Source organism: Dicentrarchus labrax, unplaced genomic scaffold, assembly GCF_905237075.1.
Source record: "Dicentrarchus labrax unplaced genomic scaffold, dlabrax2021, whole genome shotgun sequence".
In the NCBI taxonomy this organism is placed as follows: Eukaryota; Metazoa; Chordata; class Actinopteri; family Moronidae; genus Dicentrarchus; species Dicentrarchus labrax.
Window position 1 is genome coordinate 7,275,782 of NW_026136715.1, and position 26,662 is coordinate 7,302,443.

Sequence of the window (26,662 nt, forward strand, 5' to 3'; positions counted from 1 at the left end):
TCCTTCTTTTATTTCTGTAATCGTCTTGAGTCTCACATCAGGAAGAAAACATTACAGGTGGTTCAACACACACACTCATTGTTTTTAAAGGAGTGAGCTTTCCACAAGAGGGCAGCAGAGTTACAGAAAGCAGTGGGAGGAAGGCTGTAAGAACAGATAGACAATGTCAGGATGGTGCAGAGGTCACAGACTGTACACAGACAACCTGTAAGACAAAGAAAGGTTCTCGACCTGGGGGTTGTCAATGCTTCAGGCCTCCTTGATTTTAAGTGGTGTAAGAAAACTTCAGAAATATACACAGTAGGCCTAAAGGTCAAGGTTTCTTTAAAGTTTCGTTTTTTAAGACGCAAACTTTTGAAGACCCTGAACACAAAATACATTCACTTTCTAATAAGCAGCCCCATCCTGCAATAGAAAAGTACGCAGTAAAAAACAAATGCATAATACAGACAGAAAATTGCATGAAAAGTTCATAAAATATCAGGAAAACTCATCTCTGATACAATATTTTGAGAATAATTTGCTCAAAATTAATCGAAATCACCAGTTTTACACAAACTTCCTGCAGTTATTGCACAATTGTACAGTTAATCAGTGGTTCTATAATAGTTGAATATAATATGAAATATTCATAAAGTGTGTCACTTAGTCAGGGGTCGTCGGTTTACTCAATTATAGAAAAGGGATCCCTTAAGGAAAACGGTTGGGAACCGCTGCTGTTAGAGAATTTCATTGCTGTCCTTGAAGAATAAAGGATGATAATTAGAAAGCTCATTCTTCTGCCTCTGAGTGCAGAGCTTTGCAAAGAGAAAAACACACTTCTAATGAAGTCTACTGACTGAAGACAGCCTTTGGCCTATGAGATATTTTCTGGAAGCATTCGTTAAAATGTGGAAACAATATTAGACGTTTGCTCATTAGCCCTGAACAACAAAGGATCGCTCATTGTTTTTTTAACCAATTTATCTTTTATTTATTAAAACTAAATTCATAAAATAATGTCACATAAGAAAATAATACTTTCTTTAAGCTACTGAGCCTTACAGGTATTGTCTCCTTCCCCATTCTAAGTCATAAACTAAGTAAACATTACTACATGTAGGCTATGTGATCAGAACACACTTCTCTTTTTAAAGTTTTACAAAGTCTATAGTTCAGATTAATTCTTTCTATAGTTTGTCTTTTTGCACCATTTACACAGCTAATGTTCAGCAGTTTATCATGTTTACCATCTTAGTTTAGTGTCTTATTTGCTAACTAGCACTAAACAACACAAAGAACTGGTGGGAAAGTAATGCCTTTTGCAGGTTTTTAGTCATAAATCAAATCATTTTGACTTCATGGAGGCGCAAGAAGAAAAGAAAGAATCAATAAAGTTATTATAATTAATCCTGAGGTGGACATGGATCCAATAGTTATTTATTTATAGTTTATTTGATAGAGACAAACTCAATTAGGACTGAAAACAGCGATCTGATGCAAGTATAGTGTTACTTGCCATAACTGTCAACCTTATAGAGCTAGAGACAGAGTCAGGTGGTCATCAAAGTCAGAAGGATTTATAGTCTGGAAACTATGAGCGTACATACTTTCATTCAAATCCAGCTATTAGTTGTTGAGGTCATTTTAGTCTGGACCAGCTGACTGACCCCACACCTAGAAACCTTTCAACTTCTTCAGTACATCCCATGGTCAGTGTTTCTATTGTTACCCCGATACTCTGACCTGTGGTTCTAGGGAATGACCTCTTATATTTCTAGTCTGGTCCTCCAGTCTCATCTAGTGTGACCTGATTTCCCATGATTTATGATCCCAGACTGGAAGTGGAGTCGTGACGTTGTCAGATATTTTGGCGTAGCTCATATAGGTCTGGGAACATTTACAGCTGGCTTAGAAAGTCTCAAATGGACGCTGCGTTCCATCCGACCAAAGTCAATATTTCCACTCAGTGAAAACACAACAACAATGACCTCATTATTTTAAAAACATGTATCTACGGCTTTTAACTGCAGACACAGATACAGTGACTGCGTGAAATAGTAGAATATTCTTTAATGTAATTTGAAAATACAGATTAGGCTGCAATAATTTCTAGTCACAGAGAAAGTATTTAGGTCCTTTAGTTGGGTAAAAGTGGTAATAACTGTAAATATAATAATAATAATAATAATAATAATAATAATAATAATAATAATAATAATAGTCAGTTATAAGTAAAAGTCCTGCACTGAAAACAAATAGCATAATTAAACCTGTGATATTAACGATTAAAAAAGCTTTGTATCTTCAATATTTCAAGTTTTCATGTTAATCTGCATTTGTTCAAAACACAAGACAATAATATATAATATTAATAGATAGAATAGATAGATTATATTTTTTATTATTAGACTCACATCTCTGCTGTTCAACGAGCAAATTCATTACTTCAAATTTCATCTTCACTTTGGGTTTTCCAGTTTATAAAAGAAACCAGTTACAGAGGAATAAAGTGAACTTACAGCAGTATTTAAACAGGAACTACACTTTTATTATTTAAATATTTTCTTTTTTTCCCTTCAGGTTAATCATAAAAACTTGATCCATACAAGAAAAACAAATAAACAGCTGCTGCAGAGATGATTCATAGTGGCGGGATTTCAACAGCGTGCAGGTTCTCATGTTGACATTGAAACAGAGACACGTGGACTCAAGTTCAGCGGTGCACGTTCTCTGCTCATGCTGCTGATCAAATATAGATCTAAAACTGGATGAAATCTGAGTCCCTGCAGACAGTCGTGAACCCGTTACCTGTAAAGACAAACATACACAATTATACAACAATGCACTTTGCAGCTAATACTGAGAATCAGATGTGTCTTTCCTCTCTTATCGGTGCAGTTTGAACTTGTACGTTTTGTGGAGGTTGGACTCTTTGCCAGCACTGACTCATGGGCCAGATGCCTTTGCCCCAGATTCCCTATATATCCTTGAGCCAATTGGTGTGCAGGAGCGCTCTGTGTGGTCGTGCCAACATTTTCCACTCAATATAAGCAATGACAGCGGATATGGTTTAAAAAAAGACTCCTACCCAAGAATACTTTCATTGAGCAACACAGAGAAATATGATTCCAGGTGAATTTATATTCAGCTCCATATTATGAAGACCGATCTTGCATCAAACTTTATTATTGCATTTATTTCAGAGCTGAAGGTAGTGTCTTCAAATGTCTTGTTTAAATCTGAACAACAGTAAAAACCTCAAATATATTTGGTTACTATCATGTTTGACAAATAAGAGGATCAAATCATCACGTTTCAGAAGCTGGAGCCAGGAACTGAAATAGTCACTAATCAATCAACTAACTGATTAATCGGCTAATCATTTCAGTGTTATTATCATCCCCATTAACTTCATCAAAACAGATTACACCAATCACACAAAAGACAACATAAAATCCCAATAAAACACCCCAAAAACACCAACTCAGAACATACAAAACCAGACAATCTGAAAGACAAAATAATAAATAAACAAAATTAAAAATTAGGGGAGGTAACTGTAATATTATTACTGAAGTGAGAAAGACAGATGATATTATAGATAATATCATTGAATCCTCAGCAAACATACAATATTGCATGCTGTAGAAGATTAACAGTAAATGATTTGTAAAAAAAAAAGAAAAAAAAAAAAAGCACTTGATAATGGTCCTAGACAGCTCCCTTGAGGTACACCACAACTAGTATATTCTATACTTTAATGATCCATCCAAGAGCCTTAGTCATAACATTTCAACTATAACATTTCAGTTTCTCTAAAAGCGACCTATGATCAGTTCAATTTTATTTGTATATCATCAGATCATTACAGAAGTTATCTCAGGATACTTTTCATATGTAGCTGAACTCCTTATAAAAGTATTTACAGAGACAAACCAATTCCGATCAACCAAATTCAGCAATAAAATCAAGTAAAGTTAAAGTGAGAGCGGTTATTTTTGAAAATCCTTCCCTGTAGTGGCTCATAAAATCTCTTTCCATTGGATGTCAGCCTTTAAATGCCAGGTCACCTCCACTAAATTCCCTATTTTTGACTTTGATTTGAAGCAAATCTTCAACTTTAAGATCACAAATAAAACAAACATGTCAAGTTTTTGCAACCGTATACATTCTGCTCCTTTCTGCAGCCTTACACACTCAATCTCCACGCATCTGTTTGTTTGTTTATTTCCCTCTGTCTAGTGCTTTGTTGATCGTTGCAACTGTGTTGTTTTCACATAAATATTCTGGGTATTTGCCCTTTGCTGTGTCCTGTAAAATTTGTACAGGGTGACCCGGAGCGCCCTGTGGAATAATGAAAAAAGGACGTGTGTGACAGGGAAACTCCTGCATCACTTCACTGACACTGGAGTCAGTGTTTGTACGTGACCCGGGATTGGAGGACATTTTTAGACCGTTCTATGATACGCAGCCAGGAATAGATTCAGCTTTGTAGGGCGAGTAGGACAGTTTTAAAATGAGTTACTTGACATTTTAAAAAACGTGAATCATGTCTTTGGTCCTTTAATATTTGTCCCAGTAGGTTGCTCCAAATGCTCCACATACAGTACTGGAGCTGTTTGGCTTTCCTGTTTGAACAGAAAGATTAACAGAACTGGACTGTAACCAGGCTGAGTTCAGTCTATTCTTAGTAGTCAGCACGCACATTGCAAAATGTTCCCTATTGATTTCACAGAAAAGTCCATTCAGAGAACCACCAGTGCATTTATTGATCAGTTAACAGTAATTAAAACTGAGTAAAAATGTAGATCTATGACTCTGGCTTTGGAAAATCTGGAGCATTTGAATAACCACACGCACACAAAGATTACAGGAAAGTAATAAACGCTTTCTCCTCACGGCATTTGTAACATGAACAGACTGAATCTTTTACAACAATGAGCTACAGCAAACTGCAGGGAGAGCTGCTCGGGTTCCTGTGGTGCTCTCATAGTAACAGTTATAGAAACATATTTGGCTACATGTTTCAGGCAAATACAAAATGGTTGCCTTTGGGCTGTTTCTTATACCTGTTGGCAAATAGTCACATGATCAGTGTAGACAGGTAAGAAGTCACATGTGTTCATTAGAGGAAACCACACATCAGAAATCCCACTAAATGTCAGGATGAAACAGAAATAGAGAACATAGAGAACAACATACAAAACATCTTAAAACCTCTTAATATTTCACTTTTCAGTACATCCACGTAAGAAGGTACATTACTTCTTTCATTTTCTGTCACAGTCCCATCATGTTTTCTGAGTCTTCTTACCTGGATGTAGAGAAAGGTGAAATGTTGTGTATATAGTTCTCTATTTGTCTATTTCTGTTTTATCCTGACATTTAGTGGGATTTCTGATGTGTGGTTTCCTCTGCTGAACACATGTGACTGTCTACACTGATCATGTGACTATTTGCCACAACAGGTATAAGAAACCGCTCAAAGGCAACCAGTTTGTATTTGCCCTGATGAAGGCCTGAATGGCTGAAATGCCATAAGATATTAAAGACTTTTTAAATCACTACCCTCTTTCTTCCAAACTAGTAGTATCCCCAAACTGAAGGACACCAGAGGGACTAAAGTGTAAGATTTAATAGCAGCAGGTGGACTACTTTATTTTTATGCAGTCGTTATAAGACGTCACCTATAAGGACGTGCGACAAACTCTGCAGCAGGTCTGCGAGCTGGTAACTGACCAGTGACCTGCTTTGAAATGTTTTGCATATACATGTTAGCCTCAGCTAGCTTTGTCCGTTGTTTCCTAATTAGTTTATACATTCGTAGAATCCCCAAAAATATGAGCACAACGTATGTGTTTAATTGTCCTGACCTTTACTTTTCCAGGAGCTGTTGACCCACATTTTGGGCTCAGGTGAGGCGAGGCATGATGTAAGCTGCACAGACAACTGAATTAATCGTTGCTAATCATATCAAAGCTAAACAGATTAGGTCTGTTTGGAAAGTAGGCTGCATGTGTTCGCTCACAGAGTTAGAAAACAACTGCTGAATGAATGGTGATGATTAGTACTGGAGATTTTAGGTATTGTTTTTAAAAGCACATAACAGATAATGTTTTATGAGACCATGTTTCTTTTGGCTGTGTGGGATCAATAAAACACAATATGAGTAATGACTACAAGCATTTTATTTATTATTAACAGTGTCAAGTCACAAAAAAAGGACAAAATGAAAAAACTTTTTACATACTTTTTTTAGTTTTTAAGCTTTTGGTCATAATAAAAAGATACTATACAGAGGCAAAGTATGAAAAGCAAGCTCCAGTGGCTTAAGGGAAAACGCCATCATCATCACCGCCATCATCTCCATCTCTCTGCAATGAGACGGCAAGCTGAGGGTGACTGTGAGGCTGTGGGGGGGGGGGGGGGGGTGAGGCGCTGGCAGGGAATGGAGTCTAGGAGGAAGTCGGTGGAGGGCTGGTTGCTTCAAACTTTCCGTTTTCACTGCTTTCGCTGATTTGTCTTTTCAAAACCATTTCCCTGGCGATGCAGGTCACCTGACCGTTGGTCACTGTGTACGTTCCGTTCCTGCAACACAAAGGAAAGTTTTTTTATTATAACTTTATTTAAGTTTAGACAGTTAAGACATAAACACTGCCCCCACATTATGTATGGAAAAACTTAAGTATTTAATTATTTCTTAGTATAACAGACACGGATACAGACAGTAGATGAAGAAAGAAAGTGGGAGGGATCCAATGTATAAACAAGGAATGTTAGTTTAGAGTCACTTTAGTGTCATTATGTTCACTTAACACTCACTTTTGATTTTCAGATCCGTTCTGCATGCCGGGCTGGTTCGGTTTTGCAAAGAAAAATGAAGTCCACCAGTGGCCAGAATCTTGCCTTGGAAGTCCTGCGAAGAACAAAGTGAATGTTAGACGGGAAACTTGGTTGGATGCAGGGAGAGAGACTTTACTTTCTCACTCTCAAAGGTCCAGTGTGAAACATTTAGGAGATTCTAGTAGCAGAAATTTAATATAATGTTCATAGGTGTGTTCTCATTAGTGTGTAATCCCCTAAATATAGGAATCATTGTGTTTTTGTTACCTTAAAATGTATTGAGCCATGTTGAACCACCATGTTTCTACAGTAGCCCAGAATGGACAAAAGACTCGCTCTACATAGGAGCAGCCACCGTAGTTTCAATCTGCAACTACACCGCTAGATGCCACTAAATCGTACACGCTGGACCTTAAATACAACTTTTTTTTTTAAATACCTGGATGGTGTGGAATGACCTCCCCTGTGTACTCTGCACTGCCACAAGAGCTGTTGCTGGAGGCTGACCCGAGGCGCCCTGGAATAAAGATATAAAGACATAAATATACAAAAAAACCTCAAGAATATCTAATCAAACACAAAAGAATTAACTTCTGGCGTCAGAAAATAAAAATGCATATAGTCGGACTCACTTCTGTAGTAGTCGTGGGTGGCGATGAGGGAGCCACTTGATGGAATTGCTGCCATTTTCTCCCGACCTTAGGTGGAAAAACCGCTTAGAAAGATGGAAAACTGTAACCTGGAGGAGAGACGGGAGGCAGAGGGGTTAATGGACCGCACTCAAAATCACAAAATCATCTGTGTGTAGACAGATACTCCTCAGACAGCATGTAACTGTCACTCAAAAGCAGTTGCAGGGAAGCTTTTGCTGCGTGCATTCATTCCCTCTGAGCTACGTTCCTGTCAACAGGCCCTGTGATAAAGTACGAACAGCTGCTTCTAAGAATCTGGTTTCCTGTAACTCAAATAACCAGAATGTGTGTGTGTGTGTGTGTCAGAGAGAGAGAGAGAGAGGATGTCCACATGTCCAACTCAACTCAGATAGCTTATAGTGCACGAGCTGACTGCGTGATCACAGAAGTGACCTGGCAAAAAAAAAAAGATTATGTTCTTGCCAAACAGGAGATATTTGTATAGGTCACATCTGCAAGAATAAAACATGTATGGATTTATTATTTTAATGTGTGTTTTTCGTGTGTATTTCAGACTCTTAATGTAGATTATAAGTTTGTGGGCCTGCAGCAGCCTGAGAACCGGTTGAAGGCTGTAAAGCTTAACAGGTGAGCAGCAGGTGGATTTAGGGATTTCAAGCAGCAGACAGATAAACAACAGCAGCTGACGCATAAACACTTATAGCAGAATGCAGTTTTAACCACTGTTTACTAGTTTGTGTGCTTATGAAATGCTTATTTTTAGGGGAAATGACACCTGTAGATACAACTAGGCAGGTATCTCCACTACACAACAACACATTCCAGCACACTTGTGCAAAAACTAAGACAAGTGTGGCTTTAATAACTTAAAAAAGTTAAATTATTTCACTAAACTGAAGATTAACAACCACAAAAAGCATCATAATCTTATTTCCTGCTGTAGTTCTTCTTGCTTTTATTCTATTATAATGCCTAAAGTGTAGCACACACATGTTTTTATCAAACTATTAAGTTTAAAACATACAAGAAGAGAACTTTTAATGCTATAAAACTTTAATTATTTCACTTTTTTAATGCCTAAAGTGTAGCACACACATGTTTTTATCAAACTATTACCTTTAAAGTTAAATAAACAAACAAAACCTACAAGAGAAGCACTTTTAATGCTGTAACACTTTAATAAATTAGACCTACCTGTGAGGATTAGGATGCGGTTGTTAAGGTGCGGATGGCTGGAAGTGGAAGAGGTGCTAGTTGTTACAATGGCCCATTTGTGGATGAACTGTTTCTATTGACCGCCTCTTGGTCAACTCGCTGCTGCTGTATCCGGAGACTGATGACTGGCTCTTTTATAGGGTCTGCCCCCCCCCCCCTCTCCACTCCTCACCGGCTCGTGCTGCCGTGGCACGGGGCGGGGACTGAGGCGGCTCGAGGACTCGGAACGTGCTGTTGTTCACTTCGGTCAGGACAACGAGTGACGCGAGACAAGAGGAGGCTTTACTTAAACCGCTCGGTGTTAACTATCTAATGTTACCTGCTGGGGGGGTTTAGGAGTCACAAACAAACTGGAAGAGATGTTTAAATGTTAAGTGACATTTAGAAATCAGGAACATTAATTTAAGTCGCTACAGTTTGAAGAATTTAGAACACTTTCTGTGAAGCAACCTTCCCTGGTGGTCTAGTGGTTAGGATTCGGCGCTCTCACCGCCGCGGCCCGGGTTCGATTCCCGGTCAGGGAACGACTCTTTTACTCCCTTTGAGCCGCTGACAGTATTATAACTCGCTTTTTCCCATAGATCTTTCTCCCGACCTGTGTTTCGACATGGCCCTCACATGTATAATGATAACAATAAATGTTTGGTTGTTAGTGGTTACAGTCAGATACAAACAGAAATGTTATTTTTATAAAGTATTTATAATGTATATGTTTGTACATATATGTTCCTCATATGTTGTAATATATCTTTTCAAAGTCTAAGTCTAGAGAAAGAACACAACAGCTGACGCATAAACACACCACTTACACAATGACCAGAAGGCAATTCTATCATTTACTGTGTGCTTATAAAATGTATGTGGGTTTACAGAGAACAACATAATTTAATACAGATATTTATTATATTTTTTAAGAAAGTGTCACCTGTAGATACAATAACAATCCAGCACACTTATGCAAAAACTAGGACAGGTGTAGCATAAATGTTTTGGACGACAACTGTCCTCAAAATATTGTTTAAATGTACAAAAGAAGATTTTGTAATGTTAGAAAACTTTAATTATTTTGACCTACCTTCTTTGTTCTATTTTATTGTTTTAGTTATTTAATTAATTCAATTTAATTTAATATTGCATAATGAAGATAAAGCTGAAACTTGCATCTAATGTTGTTTTAGTTTAGTACAATACACACTTGCATCTAGTTTCCATAAAGCCGAGCAAAACAACTCTGTTAATAAATTTGAAGCCTCTAGCGCCACCCAGAGGCAAAATATAAGACAAGGCCACAATCACTGAGAGAAGCTCAGAAATCGCTGTGAGATTAAAACACTAATGTTAGTAAATTAAAAGTACCTATGTGACCATCAAAGACAAAAACACATCAGACACCATTCAATTGACTTTAATTGAAAAATTTTGAAATACAAAAATACTTCATTAGTGATATTCTGTTTTGTAAATATCACAATTAATGTCAACGAATGCATATTGTGAGTAGTAAAACAGGTTTACTGCACTCACAGGTAAAAATAAATAACTCTTAAATATTACATGAATCCAACATGCAGAAATATAACGTGTATATATTCACATATTAAAATACTATTTTTACACTGCAGTTTAAATTCAATACATTCTATTAGTCATATTGTATTAATGCAACAGTCAGAAACAACTTTACATGGTATGAAAAATAATTAACTGTGATAGAAAGGGTCCACCTCATGTGCTGGGGCGTGATCTTCTCTCAAACCCAAAGGTGTCTCCATTATTTGCTGGACTGCCAGTGATCTTGTCCTGTGTGATCCGGACAGGAAACAGGTGATCAATACTCACACACACACACACAGTACAAACACTCCCTGCTCACTACACATCTGCTGTTCTAACAAAACTCACCTTCACACTGCCGACCATCTCCTCAAAAGACTTGAATGTGGAGGAATGTCTGCGGAGAAACGTGAAGACAAATTACACAGAATATAAATGACAAATCATTTCTGTAAGTTATAACCAACTTAATTTAACTTTTTATTTAGTCACACGCACACACATGCAGCAGTGAGCAGTAAATATAGGATTTAGTGTTTTACCTCATCGTCGGCACACTCATGGTGTGGCTCAGGGGACTGTGTGTCACATTGGAGAGACAGAAAAAGAGAGTATGAGCATTAAAAGTGACAAGTAAGGATTAAAAGCAGGTGTATTTTTTCTTATATTTACAACTAGCAATTCTTTTTATTATTGATTGATCTGTCTCTTATTTTTTTTGTTCTAAAACATTAAAATAATTGTGTGTTTTGTGTGAAGTCTCAAAGTCCGTAAAGCATATTTGATTTTAAAGAATATAAAACTGAGAAAAGCAGCAAATGATTCTTGGTTTTTCTTTCAGTTATCAAATTTGTGAATATTGTTTATCGTCAATTTTTATTTCAGCCCTACTTATTCAATACCATATTCATATCATACTTTATAATCGTCTACCACAGCTGTACAAAAATGAAACTCACTATAATCTACACACACACACACACACACACACACTCACAGATCTTACCGTGGTGGGCTCGGGAGAGGCAGAGCTCTGTGGAGATAAAGACAGACACACACACACAGATAACGTCACTACAGTTTCCACATGGATGAGAACAACAGACTTATCAGCTCCTGCTGCTGATGTCCAGCTGTACTAGTGTGATTGGATTACGGTTGCTTACTCGCTAAACAAAAACACGAGCAGAGGAGGCCGTCGAGTTCAAAACACGCATCCCCTGTTTAAAAAACTGTCTTCAGTAGTTTGTTGTGTTGTTCTTCAGCGTCAGTGGTGGAAAGTAAAGTTACTGTACTAGGTAGAAATTTGAGGTACTAAATACTTCACTTTTGACATCCAAACTGTTTTCCTTGTGGAAATAAACCTTTTACTAAGTGACATATTTTAAGGATACATAATATTATATTAATGTATAACAGTAACAGTACAGAACGACTGATACATTGTACAATTAGCCTAAATAGTGAATGCAATAATGGTAGTAAGTTTGTGTAAAATTAGTGATTTTGGATACATTTTGGTGTAAATTTTACATTAAAAATGAGTTTTCCTGATATTTTTTGGGAAGTTTTATACAATTCTCTGTCTATATTGTATATTATTATAATAATAAATAATTAATAGGCTTATTTTGTTGACAAATTCAGTAGTTTCTTCTTCCTGAAGCTTTGACATTGTTGTTTTAGCTCTTTGGTTGTTTTAACTTACATTTGATACTAATGCTAATTCTGTACTTTTACTCAAGTCAGATTTTGAACAGACGGTTTTTACTTGAGTATTTCTACACTGTGGTTTTGGCACTTTCATTTAAGTAAAGGGTCTCAGTATTTGTTCCACCACTGCAGATTATCGATGCTCCAACAGCTCAGTGTGATGTGTTGTTGTTTTCAGTTCAGTTTTGGTGTTTTCACAGGCTTTGTTGACAAGAAAATTTAGAATATGAATACTGGTTAGAGATATAATATGATACTTACAAATAACTGTGTAGTTATGTTTATGTTTATCAAATGAAAATAGGGTTAAATGTACAAAATCCTATTCTATTGTGCTGCAGAGTCTCGTCATGTTACTACATTAACACAATGACTGACAGTTATTAAAGTGACTTTACTGTTCTTACACTGAAATTGGTTTTAAATTAAACCAATGTTTTAGTTCTGGTGTTCAGCTCCATGTAGACAGAAATGAGAGACAAAAGGTGCTTTTATTATAGTATTTTCTTTTAGAATATTTGTTAAATGTATTAGTTTGATCTTCCAGTTTGCATTTTAAAGCATCGTTCTGACATGTTGTCTACTTGTGGAGACTCTCTGTTGGTCTCCTGCCTGTCCATCTGTCCGTCTGAATTAGCCAAAGACACATTTTTTCCTACCAGACACCTCAAATGGGAGCTTCTGCACTATTAAGATGCAGAGTTTGATAGAAACTACGATCTCAAGCCAATTTCTTCTGCTCATTTTGTTTTTCTACTTTCTGTAACAAATAAAACTGTTTTTTTGTTTTCTTGTTAGAAATTAGGAGGTAAGAGCCAGGGTCGAGCCTGAGGATACCTCATCTCTGCCAGTCTCCTGGTGAGGGCCACGCCCACATTGGACAGCGTGGAAGATGTCACCTGGCCTGCATGAGAGAGACTGTCCCGTGTCTTCACATATCTACAGGTTGAAGGAAACAGGAGAGCACAAACAACAAAAATTAAACAGTTAACAACAGGCCCATGTACGACAGCAGCTACGGTCCATCTGGCTTTCGAACAAGCGCTTCAGGCCAGTCCTGCCGTTGCCTGGTAATACTACTGCTCCTTGTCCTAAGTCAGGCTGTAAGGCTATTAACAGGGCACCGATCCTATTTGACCTGGAAAATCCCATCACTTGTTCCTTAGAAGAGATCCCTTTTTAACATGTGAGCACAGGACAGAAAAAGAGACAACGCTGGGAAACCCCTGCGCCATGAAACGCTTGTATAGGGTCGGATGTAAACCTGACGACTAACACTCACATGTCCGAGTGGCTGATGTCCTCCAAAGTGGCAGAGGCTGAGAGATATCTGAAACGAGAGCAGGAGAAGACGGCAGATTATTACTCCCGACTTAAGAGCGAGATCACGGCAGTCACAAGTCGTTAGTCTTTCCATAGAGGGTTATGTAATCGTGTCACACAAAGACAATACGTGACAAATGTTCTGCCAGTGGAGTGGCTGGGTGTTTTAACACCAGGTAAGTGGTAGTGGAGTTTTTAACCATCTGTCTACACATGCAACTTACGGCGCTGAGGTCTGGATGTCTTGCCAGCCTTTGGACAGGTTCTGTTTGATGTTACTGAGAGGACTCATACCCAGCTGCCTCCTGATGTCTGTGGCATATTTCTCTTTGACCAACAGCACCTGCCGCAGGGTCTGAATTTCATCCTCAATCTACGTAGGAGAAAAACACCAAAAACAGTTTTAACCAGTAGAGAGGCAAAAGTGACAGGTTGCTGTTGAACGTATTAACTTTATCTAGTTTGTGTTAAAAGTATATTGTGATCAATAACCTTTGAAAGTTCAATCTGTAGACTCTCTACGTCCTCCTCTGTTAGATCTGAGGGAGAGCATCCATTTTCTGATATCCTTGTGGTGAAGTTCATGGATGATGAAGCCACACCAAAACCTTCCAAAGACGCATGGGTGATTAAACATTAGATAGATAGATAGATAGATAGATAGATAGATAGATAGATAGATACTGGATGTCTACGACTGTGAGTCTGTGTGTTTTTATTGTAATATCAACCCTGAACTGTCCCCACAATAATATAATAACCTAATAAAAAAATAATTAACACTGAAATGAATAAAAACCAAAACTAACATTTTTAAAATAATAAAAACGAAACTGATGTGAACAAATTCACTCTGGAAACTAACTGAAACTAAACTGAATTGAAAAGAAAAATTAGATATTACACAGGAGACCCTTTAAATAGAGTGTGTGGGTGAATAAATATCATCAAATAACATTTTCATGGATGAAGAAACAGCCCTGAAACCTTCAAAGGAGGCAGAGATAGATAGATAGATAGATAGATAGATAGATAGATAGATAGATAGATAGATAGATAGATAGATAGATAGATAGATAGATAGATAGATAGATAGATATATAAAGAGATAGATAGATAGATAGATAGATAGATAGATAGATAGATAGATAATAAAAACAACAGGAGGCAAAATGCAAAATGCAAAGGAACCAATAAAATAAAATAATAAAATAATATTTTATTCTGAACTTCTTAAATCTTGCCCCAGACAAATAACTTGCTTTATATAATAGCCTAATAAAAATAAAACTAATAAAACTTTAACTAAAACTAAAATTAAAAAAAATAAAGAAACTGAAACTAGCAAATCCACTCTGGAAACTAAATGAAACTAAACTGAATTAAAAACGAAATCAAAATAAAAAACTAATGAAAAACTATAAACTATAATAACTGGTGTAACACATGTGAGCCCAGTAGATTACAGTGTGGGGGAATAAATATGAATATAAATATAATTTTACTGAGATAAAGGTGTTGCATACTTTAAAACATAACATATAATATATACATATATATATATATATATATAGATATATATATATATAGATATATATAAAATATATATATATATATTAATGGGTAACGAGTTAAATAAGTTTAAAACTCCAGTGAGAACAGATGTACCGTTGGGAGCTGTCCTTCGTGCTGAACTCCCACAACTGAGGCTAACTGAAGCTAACTGAAGCTAACAGCTAACTGAAGCTAACAGCTAACTGAAGCTAACTGAAGCTAACAGCTAACTGAAGCTAACAGCTAACTGAAGCTAACTGAAGCTAACAGCTAACTGAAGCTAACTGAAGCTAACAGCTAACTGAAGCTAACAGCTAACTGAAGCTAACTGAAGCTAACAGCTAACTGAAGCTAACTGAAGCTAACAGCTAACTGAAGCTAACTGAAGCTAACAGCTAACGTTAGCTACTTGTTGCACACGGAGCTAACGTTATCCAGCGTCCACAGCAGCATAAACCCGCTACAAACAAGTTAACTGCCGACTACAACTAACAAAGACACCGGCGGGAATTTAATTGAATTGTTGTTAAAACGTTAACTGTGATGTAGACTTACCCGGTCGGTTCATTGCTGCCACTTTCTCCTCGGACGGTTTCCACGAGCTGGTCGCTGCAGCCTCCTGTTTCTCCTCACCGTCAATCAGCTTATCTGGATCACTGAGGCCACACACACACACACACAGAGACACACACACAGAGACACACACACAGAGACACACAGAGCACACACACACACACACACACAGAGACACACACAGAGACACACACAGAGACACACACACACACACACACACACACACACACACACAGAGACACACACACACACACACACAGACACACAGAGACACACACAGAGAGAGACACACACAGAGAGAGACACACACACAGACACACACACACACAAAGAAACACACACAGAGACATCACACACACACACACAGAGACACACACAGAGAGAGACACACACAGAGACACACACACACACAGAGACACACACACAGAGAGACACACACACACACACACACACACAGAGAGACACACACACACAGAGACACACACACACACACAGAGACACACAGAAAGACACACACACACACACACAGAGACACACACACACACAGAGAGACACACAGAAAGACACACACACACAGAGACACACAGAGACACACACAGAGACACACACACACGCAGAGACACACAGAGAGACACACACACACACACACACACAGACACACACATACACACATACACACACAGAGAGACACACACACACACACACACACACACAGAGACACACACACACACACAGAGACACACACACACACACACACACACAGACACACAGAAAGACACACACACACACACACACACACAGACACACAGAGAGACACACACACACACAGAGACACACAGAGAGACACACACACACACAGAGAGAGACACACACACACACACACACACACACAAAGAGACACACACACACAGACACACACACACACACACACAAAGAGACACACACACACACACACACACACACACACACACACACAGACACACACACACACACACACACACACACACAGACACACACACACACACACACACACACACACACACACACACACACACACACACACACACACACACACACACACTACTGTGCAGAAACTGTGTAAAATAAAATGTGATTTTAAGTCAAAGTACAAAAGTAAAAGTACTCATTAGTTTTACTATTGTCAAACATTGCGGTTATACATTGCATATAGTGTATATTTATATTTATATTATATTTTTATTGTATTTTATTGTATTTTATTGTATTTTATTCTTTCTCTACTCTTTTGCACTACATTGGATTTCAATAAAGGAACATCTTATCTTATCTTATCTAATTATGCAGAGTGGCTCATTTCAGAATAATAAACATTATATTCTTGGATTATAATTACTGATGCATGAGCTAATTTTATTTACTTTATACACCGCTAGCTTGTGAATTTCTGCCTCTATCTTAATTTTAACCTATAATATGTTTTTATAATTAACCTATAATGACACATGATAATGTATTTCTTAATTATGTTTTGCATTGTTATTAATAATAAGTTTATTTATGTAGCACATAAGAGACAAAGCAACAGCCATCTAAAACAACAAAAATAGAGTTAAACAAATGTATTATTACACATTTTAAATTAAAGCAAGTCTAAATAGCTGGTCTATTCATGTGAATCTGAAAAGTGATTGGTAACTAAAGTTATAAATAAATGCAGTGAAGGAAAAGTAGTATTTGCCTCTGAAAATATAGTGCAGTATAAAATAGTACAAAGCAGCAGAACATTGAAAGCAAAAAAGCACCTGTGAGGAAGGTTACACAATTGAATGTATATTTATATACTGCAGACAACTAAATTTACAGTAAAACCTTTTAATGTGTGTAACTTCTCATGTATAATTAACACTCTACAATAAGTTGGTAAAATGAAAGACTTGTCTCCATCTGCTGGAAAAACACTTCACTGCACAGAGATAGTGTAGAACATCATGTTACACTGAGATAGATAACAAAGGATTTATTATCAGGAAGGTCTGTGTATTTGGTTTTTGTTACTGTGGTGGAATGTAAGTAGATTTACTCAAGTATAAATTTGAGGTAATTGTCCTTTAATTATTTTCTTTAAAGGCTCTTTTTACTTCAACTCCATGCAGGGACAATATTGTACATTTTACTTCATTATTTTTATACTTTTACACACATTTTGCATTAAAACATGTGAAGAGTTTATAAAATATGATTTATTTCAATTTGCTGATTGACTGAAAATTAATTACTATAAGTCCTTTTTCATGCAAAAACATTTAATGGTTTCAGCCTCAGATCTGTGAGAAATTTCTGCTTTTCCTTTAAATCATTTCAATAATATTAATTTATTTTGAATAGTTTTGAGGTTTGGACCGCTGGTTGGACACAATAAGCTTTGTTAAGGTGTCACTTTGGGCTGTGGGTGATTGTAACGACACATTTCTCTCTATATTCAGAGTTTTTACAAATCAAGTAATCAATTGATTAATGGAGAAAATAATCAGCATATTAATCCATAATGAAAATAATCATTAGAGCAGAGTAGATACACAGGAGGTGTCATCAAAGTTGCAGTCCTGTACAAAGTTACAAATGAGCTCCACCTCAACCAGCTACAGTAAATTCTGCTTTAATGCTCAAGTAATAATCTAATGATATTTAACTATATAGTAATTACAGTCAGTTGACAGTCAGGACTTATCGTCATAAGAGTATTTATACAGTAAGTGATCTGAATGTGTCCTCTACCACTGACTGTCAGTTGCATTCTTCATTCATTGAATATTATAAATTATAACTGATACAGTGTAAATAAATATAAATTCATTTTATTTAGTAAAAGTGCCACATTTTGAGTTAATAAATGATTTAATATTTGTATTTAATCCATCTTTTAATGTTTTTCAGTCCCTCCAGGAAGTTGTGATGTTGCAGTCACAGAAATCAATGCAAATTTAATCAATCCCTGTGAATTCTGCGCGATCGTACTATTTTTCCAATTACAGCAACTTTCCTGCAAATTTGACCCAATCACAGCAGTCGCCTGCACAACACGTTGCGCCATACATCACCAAACTACTAGTGAATTTATTCATGTTAATTATACAGTGAGTGAATTAGACCAAAAAAGGTGCCACAACCCTAATTCAGGACAACCCTAAACACAACATAAGGACATTTTAGTGCTGTTTTCTTAGTGTTAAGTTAGCTATATGATTACACGGAGACTCAGTTACAGTGGGTACGGAAAGTATTCAGACCCCTTTAAAATTTTCACTCTTTGTTTCATTGCAGCCATTTGCTAAAATCAAAAAAGTTCATCATTAATGTACACTCAGCACCCCATCTTGACAGAAAAAAACAGAAATGTAGAAATTTTTGCAAATTTATTAAAAAAGAAAAACTGAAATATCACATGGTCATAAGTATTCAGACCCTTTGCTCAGTATTGAGTAGAAGCACCCTTTTGAGCTACTACAGCCATGAGTCTTCTTGGGAATGATGCAACAAGTTTTTCACACCTGGATTTGGGGATCCTCTGCCATTCTTCCTTGCAGATCCTCTCCAGTTCTGTCAGGTTGGATGGTGAACGTTGGTGGACAGCCATTTTCAGATCTCTCCAGAGATGCTCAATTGGGTTTAGGTCAGGGCTCTGGCTGGGCCAGTCAAGAATGGTCACAGAGTTGTTCCGAAGCCACTCCTTTGTTATTTTAGCTGTGTGCTTAGGGTTATTGTCTTGTTGGAAGGTGAACCTTCGGCCCAGTCTGAGGTCCTGAGCACTCTGGAAGAGGTTTTCTTCCAGGATATCTCTGTACTTGGCCGCATTCATCTTTCCTTCAATTGCAACCAGTCGTCCTGTCCCTGCAGCTGAAAAACATCCCCATAGCCTGATGCTGCCACCACCATGTTTCACTGTTGGGATTGTATTGGGCAGGTGATGAGCAGTGCCTGGTTTTCTCCACACATACCGCTTAGAATTAACGCCAAAAAGTTCAATCTTGGCCTCATCAGACCAGAGAATCTTATTTCTCATAGTCTGGGAGTCCTTCATGTGTTTTTTGGCAAACTCTATGCGGGCTTTCATATGTCTCACACTGAGGAGAGGCTTCCGTCGGGCCACACTGCCATAAAGCCCCGACTGGTGCAGGGCTGCAGTGATAGTTGACTTTGTGGAACTTTCTCCCATCTCCCTACTGCATCTCTGGAGCTCAGCCACACTGATCTTTGGGTTCTTCTTCCCCTCTCTCACCAAGGCTCTTCTCTATGGAGGCCACTGTGCTCTTAGGAACCTTGAGTGCTGCAGAAATTCTTTTGTAACCTTGGCCAGATCTGTGCCTTGCCACAATTCTGTCTCTGAGCTCCTTGGGCAGTTCCTTTGACCTCATGATTCTCATTTGCTCTGACATGCACTGTGAGCTGTAAGGTCTTATATAGACAGGTGTGTGCCTTTCCTAATCAAGTCCAATCAGTTTAATTAAACACAGCTAGACTCCAATGAAGGAGCAGGACCATCTCAAGGAGGATCAGAAGAAATGGACAGCATGTGAGTTAAATATGAGTGTCACAGCAAAGGGTCTGAATACTTATGACCATGTGATATTTCAGTTTTTCTTTTTTAATAAATTTGCAAAAATTTCTACATTTCTGTTTTTTTCTGTCAGGATGGGGTGCTGAGTGTACATTAATGAGAAATAAAATGAACTTGTTTGATTTTAGCAAATGGCTGCAATGAAACAAAGAGTGGAAATTTTAAAGGGGTCTGAATACTTTCCGTACCCACTGTATGTAGGCATTTAGGAGTACCTCACCAGGATTGCTGCACATAGGTTTTATGGAATACTAAGGTCTAAAATCTGATCTTGCTAGAGTGGTTTTGCATCAAATTAAAGTCATTTTTTGCCGATTATTTCACAACTTCTATTGCATACTGCTCATAAAACATACTGAAGTACAGACCTTGATGACCTGGCTGTATTCAATACGAAGTAAGGGTACTCAAGATCAAAAGTGCTGGTACTTAGTACTGGTGGGTTATTTCAGGCACATTGAAAAATGCAATATGTGTTTTTAGAAAAGCTGCTGTGAAATCAGGAATATTAGGCTGCAGCAATCCCAAAAAAAACTGTGAAATCCTAGAGGAACTGGTTCTAAACATTCCTCAGTAGCAGATATAGGATGTATGTTTCTGTTTCTGTATTCTGTCATGTGATTTTGTGCAAAACATAAGTCATTGCAGCCCTCATAAATTCAGTAAGATCTCAACCTTCTCCAAACTATACAAACTGAGTGTGTTAACGAGAACTAACGCCATGCTGTTTGTATCCTCAAGTGAAAGAATTTGATAAAGACACAATGTTCAGGAACATTTATTCAACAACAGCAAATCAGATCAATGATCCACTTGTTTTCTTCCAGACACACAATTACCATGCTACAACATAAACGTTAAGGTTTATACTTTATATGGGCCAAGTGTATGTACAAGCGACCATAACCATTAAACCATTTCTTGCTAAATTTAATGGTTACATTACAACACCATACCAGTTAAAATTATAGCCAATCATCATTTGAAACATGACAAAGTATGAAATAAATAAAATTCCAAAAAATGCATCATATAACCATTTCACTATAGTTACACTATATACTATGTTGTCTTTTTATGGAGTCATTTCCTGATCATTGATCCATTATAGTTTTTTTAAACACACAGTGCATTCAACTTAGAACATTTACAGTAGCATTTTTCAGTATCTCAATGAAAAAGCCATGACAGGAACATCTATGTTTCATCAAGGGTTACAGGAAACATCATACAAGGGCCACAGAGGTCAACATCCATACCGTTAATAGCAGAGGGTGGGCAACAGGAGCTCACCAATTGTAAACCATTGAAACACATTATTAGCAATTATGAATCTGACAAAAGTGGCAAAGATGTTCATGGCAATTTATGGCAATTTGCGAATGTGTGGCAATATATGCGAAATTCAGTTGTATGAAAAATCTAGAGTCATTTAACTTGGAGCTGCCTGTAGCACTGGCTCACAGATGATATGCCTTACGAGGTTCTTACTCTACGTGGATTTAAAAAAAAGTCTAAAAACGATCACAGCATTGGACGAAATGTCATCAGACTTCAGCTTAAAACACAAGGACTAAAAACAGGATGGAAATCATATTCCTCACTACATAAAATATTCCCGCGTGGACGTTCTGTAGTCAGCTTTATTTCCCAGCTACGCAGAGCTGTAACATGTTTTTACACATCACATTAACTACTTAACATATTCAAGACAGCTCAGAGTTAAAAACATGTCACCCTCTGAACCTGCTGCTGATAGAGATCTGTTATTTCTACTTATGAACAGCTCTGATCAGAGTCAGCTGGAGCTCCTTGGCTTCATATAGCGCAACATCAATAAGTAAACAAAAATATCTGCATCGGGTAATTAGATGAAACAAATATCTTTCAGTCTCAATGAGTTGTGACGTCTTATTATTCCAATAGCCTAGAAAATTCAATTTCCTCTACAATGAAAAACTGCATAATTAAATGATCAATGAATGTATGCAATTCTTTTAAAAGCCAATGCTTCTAATTCATGAATCCGATGTCAACATTTTTAAACACAATAAATCAGATATAACTGCTAATGTGACAAAAATAAAACAAACCGAAACTAAAATTCTCGTTAGGTTTGACTGACAACAACAGATCAACACAATAAACCTGCCACAATAGACACATAATGCAAGAAATTATGAACCGACATGAAAGTTACATTGAAATAACTGTCATGTCGAGCTGTTTGGTGCTGCAGGAAAGACGGGAATTTCGTCTCTATCCCACAAGAATGAGCTGAAATAAAGCTGAGGCTGAGGAAAGAAAAGCCAATTCTAATTAATGACTAAAGTAGAAATGTTGTGTCAGCAGGCATTCTAGAAATAATGTCTGCAAATAAAGCTCTGTGCCTTAACAACCTCATGATTCACAATAAAAACACTCAGGGGGGAAGCACAGTAAAGACAAACACAGTGCCAAAGACGTACTCTGACAATGGCAGGTGGCTTTTTCAACTAAAACAGAACTGATTGCAAATCAGAAGTAAATATATGACAACTCTGTTCTTGAAGGTTTAATGATCGCACCGACCACCTCAGCGCACCTCTCTAACCAGCACCTCCCTGAGCCATGGCTCTCCTCTCCTTTAGCATAAAACATCACGTAAACGTCACCCTCCTCCTCCTCCTCCTCGTGAACTGTCCTCATTTGAACGTATTGCACATATGTATGCACCAACAGTATGAGTCTTGCAAAGTAAAAATGTTGCTAAAGATAAAATAAAAATCTGGAGACCATGTTTTATAAACAGTGCATGCTACACCATGATGCAAAATGTGGGAGAGGGAGAGTAAGGTAGGCGACCTGTGTGGTTAAAGGCCAAGAAATATAAAAGAAGAAATAAAAAGGAAACTACTGAGTGGTTTCTCTATTCTTCTTGTACTAGGAGGTGGGGGGGGGGAATAAGTTGTGGACCAATCAGGGAGGGGGTGTAAGGGATGTGACTTCATTAGTTCCTTTCATGGGCCATGCTTACTAGTCCCTCTCCTCCACATGGCTCTCTTTCTGAAGTGGAAAGAGGGATCGCCCCTTTCTTTCATCTCACTGAGGTGGAGCAGGGAAGCAGGCAGGACCGCAGGCCAGGATTGATGGGGGACGGAGGGTTAGTTGAAGCCGGTGTCGGTGTGGTAGGAGTGGTGCCCATCCGATGTTAACTGGGTCGTCTCTGTGGCTGATGGTTGCAGCATTATAGGGTCACCCCCAGCCTCTGCTTGACAGACAGAAACAACATTTTCAGTGTTTGGGTTGAGACGTGCAGAGTGGCTCTTCAGCTCCTCTCCAGTGGTTCGCTGTTGCTCCAAAAAAACAAAAAGATCATCTCACATCTTCAACCTGGTTAAAAAAGCTCAGTAACAACTGTATTTTTATGACTTATTAATCAATTTTTATTTTGTTTTACAAGTGGCATAAAGGGAACTATGTCTTGATTTTATTACACAGCCCTGCATTGTTAAATAACAATAAAATCACCTTGAATTTATCATTGTTGTAGGCCTAAAGTGATTCTTACACTCTCCAATTGTGTAGCCATTACACACCAAATAAAAAAAAGACTGTTTCAAAATGTGCGTCGTATGTTACATCCTGAACTGCCGCCTTTTCCTCTATATTTTGCCAAAACTAGTGACTACTAGTTTTGACTCTTGCTTGGACAGATTTGTTTGCTTTAAATGTGGTCAGTATGGTCATTGATTTCAAAAGGAAATCATCCCACCCACAATCTCAGACCCTCATCAAAGGAACTGGCACTGATAATACCTTGAAATTCAGATGCGGTCTATAAGAAGGGACAGAAACATTTGTACGTCCTTATGAAGTTAAATGTTTGGTTAAAAGAGGCTGGTACAGTGACAGGTGTCCCACAGACCCCCCCCACCGATGCCTGTCTTTGACCAGCAGGTTCTCCACGAGGGCCGGTCTATACTGGACTGTACAAACCACCCACAGTTTGAAACTCTTCCCTCAGGCTGTAGATTTAGATGTAATTTAGCACCTTAGAGAGTGTTCTTATATTATTGTGATCTCCATCGCTGCCTGAGGCTGAGGAATTAACATTATAAGGCTCAAATATGTTTTGTGGCTCAGATTTTCTTTCCTTTTTTGCCTAAAAATGTCACTTCTGGCACTAAAGGTTGCTGACCCCTTTGCCCTAACAAATTAAAAACGGGAGTGGCCACACAGTTGATTCGGTCTCACCTCTCTCGTCAGATTGCAGCTGAGCCTCCAGGTCCTCGGGGGACACATAAAATTCCTGGTCCTGGCCCTCTCGGGGCCGTGGTTTACATTTTCCACAGCAGCAGTTACAGCAGCAGCACAGGCAGCAACAGAAGTAGCAGCCAGTGGCGAGGCCGCAGAAGACAAACAGAGCCTGCAGGCGAGCAGATTCATGGGAGGAAGGGAAGAGTCAGTGTGTGAACAACAATTATAACCAGGAATAAAAGTGATCACAGAGCAGGTTCACTCAGTCTTACCTTTGCCCACCAGCTTGAAAGGACAAAGTAAGTGTTGACATTCTCCTCTCCAAACTGCTCAGCCACATATAGTCCCAGAGAACCATATTTATCATAAATATTACGCTTCGTGGGGTCGTTCAGAATCGCGTGAGCGTTGTTTATCTCTTTGAACTTATCAGCTGCCTCTGGATTGTCGGGATTCTTGTCAGGGTGGAACTTCAACGCCAGTTTCCTGCGTGGAAAAAGGTGTCAAAAACAGACGATAGAGTAAAAAACAGCACAGCATTTGGCAGTTTAATGAAGTAGACTAAGTCACAGAGGGATGCCTCACCTGTAAGATCTCTTAATATCATCCGTCGTAGCCACCTTCTCAACTCCCAACACAAGGTAGAGAGACTCACCAGCGGTGGACAGAGAGCGCTGCCTCTGCTGTTCAGCCATAATGCCTCACGTCCACAAGCTGGACACAGAAACAGAAAAACCTCCATAAGCAAACACAGGAAGGTATTTGTTAAGACTGTGATATACATCTGTTAAAAAAAAAAAAATCAGGCGTTCAGCTAACGTCATGCCTGTACGACTGCAGGCAACAGCTGGTCTGTCTCGATTAAATGCAACTGTCCTGTACAAGCTATATGTGCCAGCTCTGTTATGTGTAATATAGGGAGAGCCATGAGAGCAACACGCTGGGTTTATCATCTTTCCCTGCACTCGTTTCATTTGCACAGTTCTTTCAGTGTAATTGCACCAATGATTCAATTGTCCGGTTACATTTTTTAAATGATAATACTGTAACTGTGACATCTTGGCAGGACCACTGGCTGCCTCTGCTGCTGCTGTCAGTAAATCAGTAACACATCCATACAGTCAAACATGCTGCAAGAGGAAAAGATTGATCAGAATTGATGCTGAAAGTAAAAAAAGAAAAAGAAAAAGAAAGACAAACCCAGTCCTGAGAATACAGCTGCTTCCAAATGGGTGTCAGCTTGACACAAATGAATAGCCACTGGTCTAATTGAAGCCCTGTATACCTTATTTCAACATTTATCACCTAAAAAAACAGTCTCTTCTGACAAGTGGGTGTTAAATGTCCCTTTGATACGAATCACATCCCATTGTAAATAGTCTATACGGAGGATTAGACGATGCTAGGAGCATAATCTCTATGCAAGCATCATCAGCAGCAACTGCTATAGCGCACAGCATCCATGTTGGTTTGCTTCCTGGCCTGTTCTTGATGCAAGAAAGGGGATGGATCGTCAGCAGTAATTTTCAAGGGCAAGGGGCAGAGTCTCGAGTAAAAAAATAAACAAATGTAAATGCACCTTTCAGGCTCACCTTTCAGTCGGCTTTGATGCGCTGCAAAACTAACGATCCCAGCAGGTTGTAATATAAGACAGTGTTAGCGTGACTATGGCTGCATCTCGCACGTACCCGGACCCTCTCTGCCTCTCACTACGCAACCATGGACAGCTGCAGCAGTACGATGGCCCCGCCCCCAAAAACACCCCATGGCTACCCGACGTGCGCGTGCACAGACGTACTGGGATGATGGGGAGAGGATGCTGGATGTAAAGTGCAGCAATCACACACTGGTTGATCAATATTCAATCATTTAGAGTAAATTCTGTGTGAGAGCATTTATTTATTTTTTACTCTGTTTATACACAAGAATGTTCTGGATCGATTTAACCAACTTTACAAAAAAATAAACTTAAGATGAATGTTTAAATTAATATGTGTGATGTTATATAGGCGATGAAAATAACAATATTTATATCACACAAGTGAAAATTCAATTATTCATTAATAAAAATAAATTTAAAAAATGGCCAGGAACCAAACCAACTCTCACACACTTTATTAATTTATTTTATTTTATTTATTTATTTATTTATATTATATGGCACAATTTTATCAAATGTTAAACATTTTTAAAAAGCCGTCAAGACCTTTAAGTAATTAAACGACTGTAAGACAATTTCTGGCACTGTAAAATGTAACATTTTACATTTGTATTTTATTTTTATTTAATTATTGTTGGTTTTGGTTCCTGACTGTGTAGGCCTATCTGTTTGTACTTTTGTAGCTATATAAAAATATGATATAAAGAAAGTGAAAATGCTACAGCACAGAACAGGATAGGAAGAAAGTTAAATTTT

At 38.0% G+C, this 26,662-nt stretch overlaps 3 protein-coding genes, 1 long non-coding RNA gene and 1 other non-coding gene across 8 annotated transcripts; 1 reads left to right on the top strand and 4 right to left on the bottom strand.

Moving 5' to 3' along the window:
- Positions 1 to 2,556: 2,556 nt before the first annotated feature.
- LOC127377370 (uncharacterized) lies at positions 2,557 to 5,359 on the bottom strand. Its single transcript, XR_007887673.1, has 3 exons — positions 5,297 to 5,359; positions 5,052 to 5,136; positions 2,557 to 2,790 (listed from the first exon to the last, which is right to left on the bottom strand). It is a non-coding gene; the product is annotated as an uncharacterized LOC127377370 (long non-coding RNA).
- A 793-nt stretch (positions 5,360 to 6,152) lies between these two features.
- ppdpfa (pancreatic progenitor cell differentiation and proliferation factor a) lies at positions 6,153 to 8,840 on the bottom strand. The gene is made up of 5 exons (XM_051425763.1): positions 8,673 to 8,840; positions 7,458 to 7,564; positions 7,265 to 7,342; positions 6,805 to 6,898; positions 6,153 to 6,570 (listed from the first exon to the last, which is right to left on the bottom strand). Exons 2-5 carry the CDS (start codon positions 7,510 to 7,512, stop codon positions 6,438 to 6,440), a joined length of 360 nt encoding a protein of 119 aa, XP_051281723.1. The 5' UTR covers positions 7,513 to 7,564; positions 8,673 to 8,840; the 3' UTR covers positions 6,153 to 6,437.
- A 305-nt stretch (positions 8,841 to 9,145) lies between these two features.
- Positions 9,146 to 9,217, top strand: trnae-cuc (transfer RNA glutamic acid (anticodon CUC)). The gene has a single exon. It is a non-coding gene; the product is annotated as a tRNA-Glu (tRNA).
- A 1,240-nt stretch (positions 9,218 to 10,457) lies between these two features.
- Positions 10,458 to 15,526, bottom strand: LOC127377659 (tumor protein D54-like). Its single transcript, XM_051425761.1, has 9 exons — positions 15,393 to 15,526; positions 13,776 to 13,891; positions 13,508 to 13,656; positions 13,243 to 13,290; positions 12,798 to 12,899; positions 11,245 to 11,280; positions 10,790 to 10,825; positions 10,596 to 10,644; positions 10,458 to 10,493 (listed from the first exon to the last, which is right to left on the bottom strand). The coding sequence occupies exons 1-6, from the start codon at positions 15,403 to 15,405 to the stop codon at positions 11,250 to 11,252; spliced, it is 459 nt and encodes a 152-aa protein (XP_051281721.1). The 5' UTR covers positions 15,406 to 15,526; the 3' UTR covers positions 10,458 to 10,493; positions 10,596 to 10,644; positions 10,790 to 10,825; positions 11,245 to 11,249.
- A 5,243-nt stretch (positions 15,527 to 20,769) lies between these two features.
- dnajc5aa (DnaJ (Hsp40) homolog, subfamily C, member 5aa) lies at positions 20,770 to 25,990 on the bottom strand. 4 transcript variants are annotated; one of them, XM_051425728.1, is made up of 5 exons: positions 25,839 to 25,990; positions 24,832 to 24,960; positions 24,519 to 24,732; positions 24,244 to 24,415; positions 20,770 to 23,254 (listed from the first exon to the last, which is right to left on the bottom strand). In XM_051425728.1, the coding sequence occupies exons 2-5, from the start codon at positions 24,939 to 24,941 to the stop codon at positions 23,151 to 23,153; spliced, it is 600 nt and encodes a 199-aa protein (XP_051281688.1). In that variant the 5' UTR covers positions 24,942 to 24,960; positions 25,839 to 25,990; the 3' UTR covers positions 20,770 to 23,150. The 4 variants fall into 4 exon arrangements, with proteins under 4 accessions (XP_051281688.1, XP_051281686.1, XP_051281687.1 ...); XM_051425726.1 differs by having other exon boundaries at positions 20,770 to 23,257; XM_051425727.1 differs by having other exon boundaries at positions 20,770 to 23,257; positions 25,826 to 25,983.
- Positions 25,991 to 26,662: the final 672 nt, after the last annotated feature.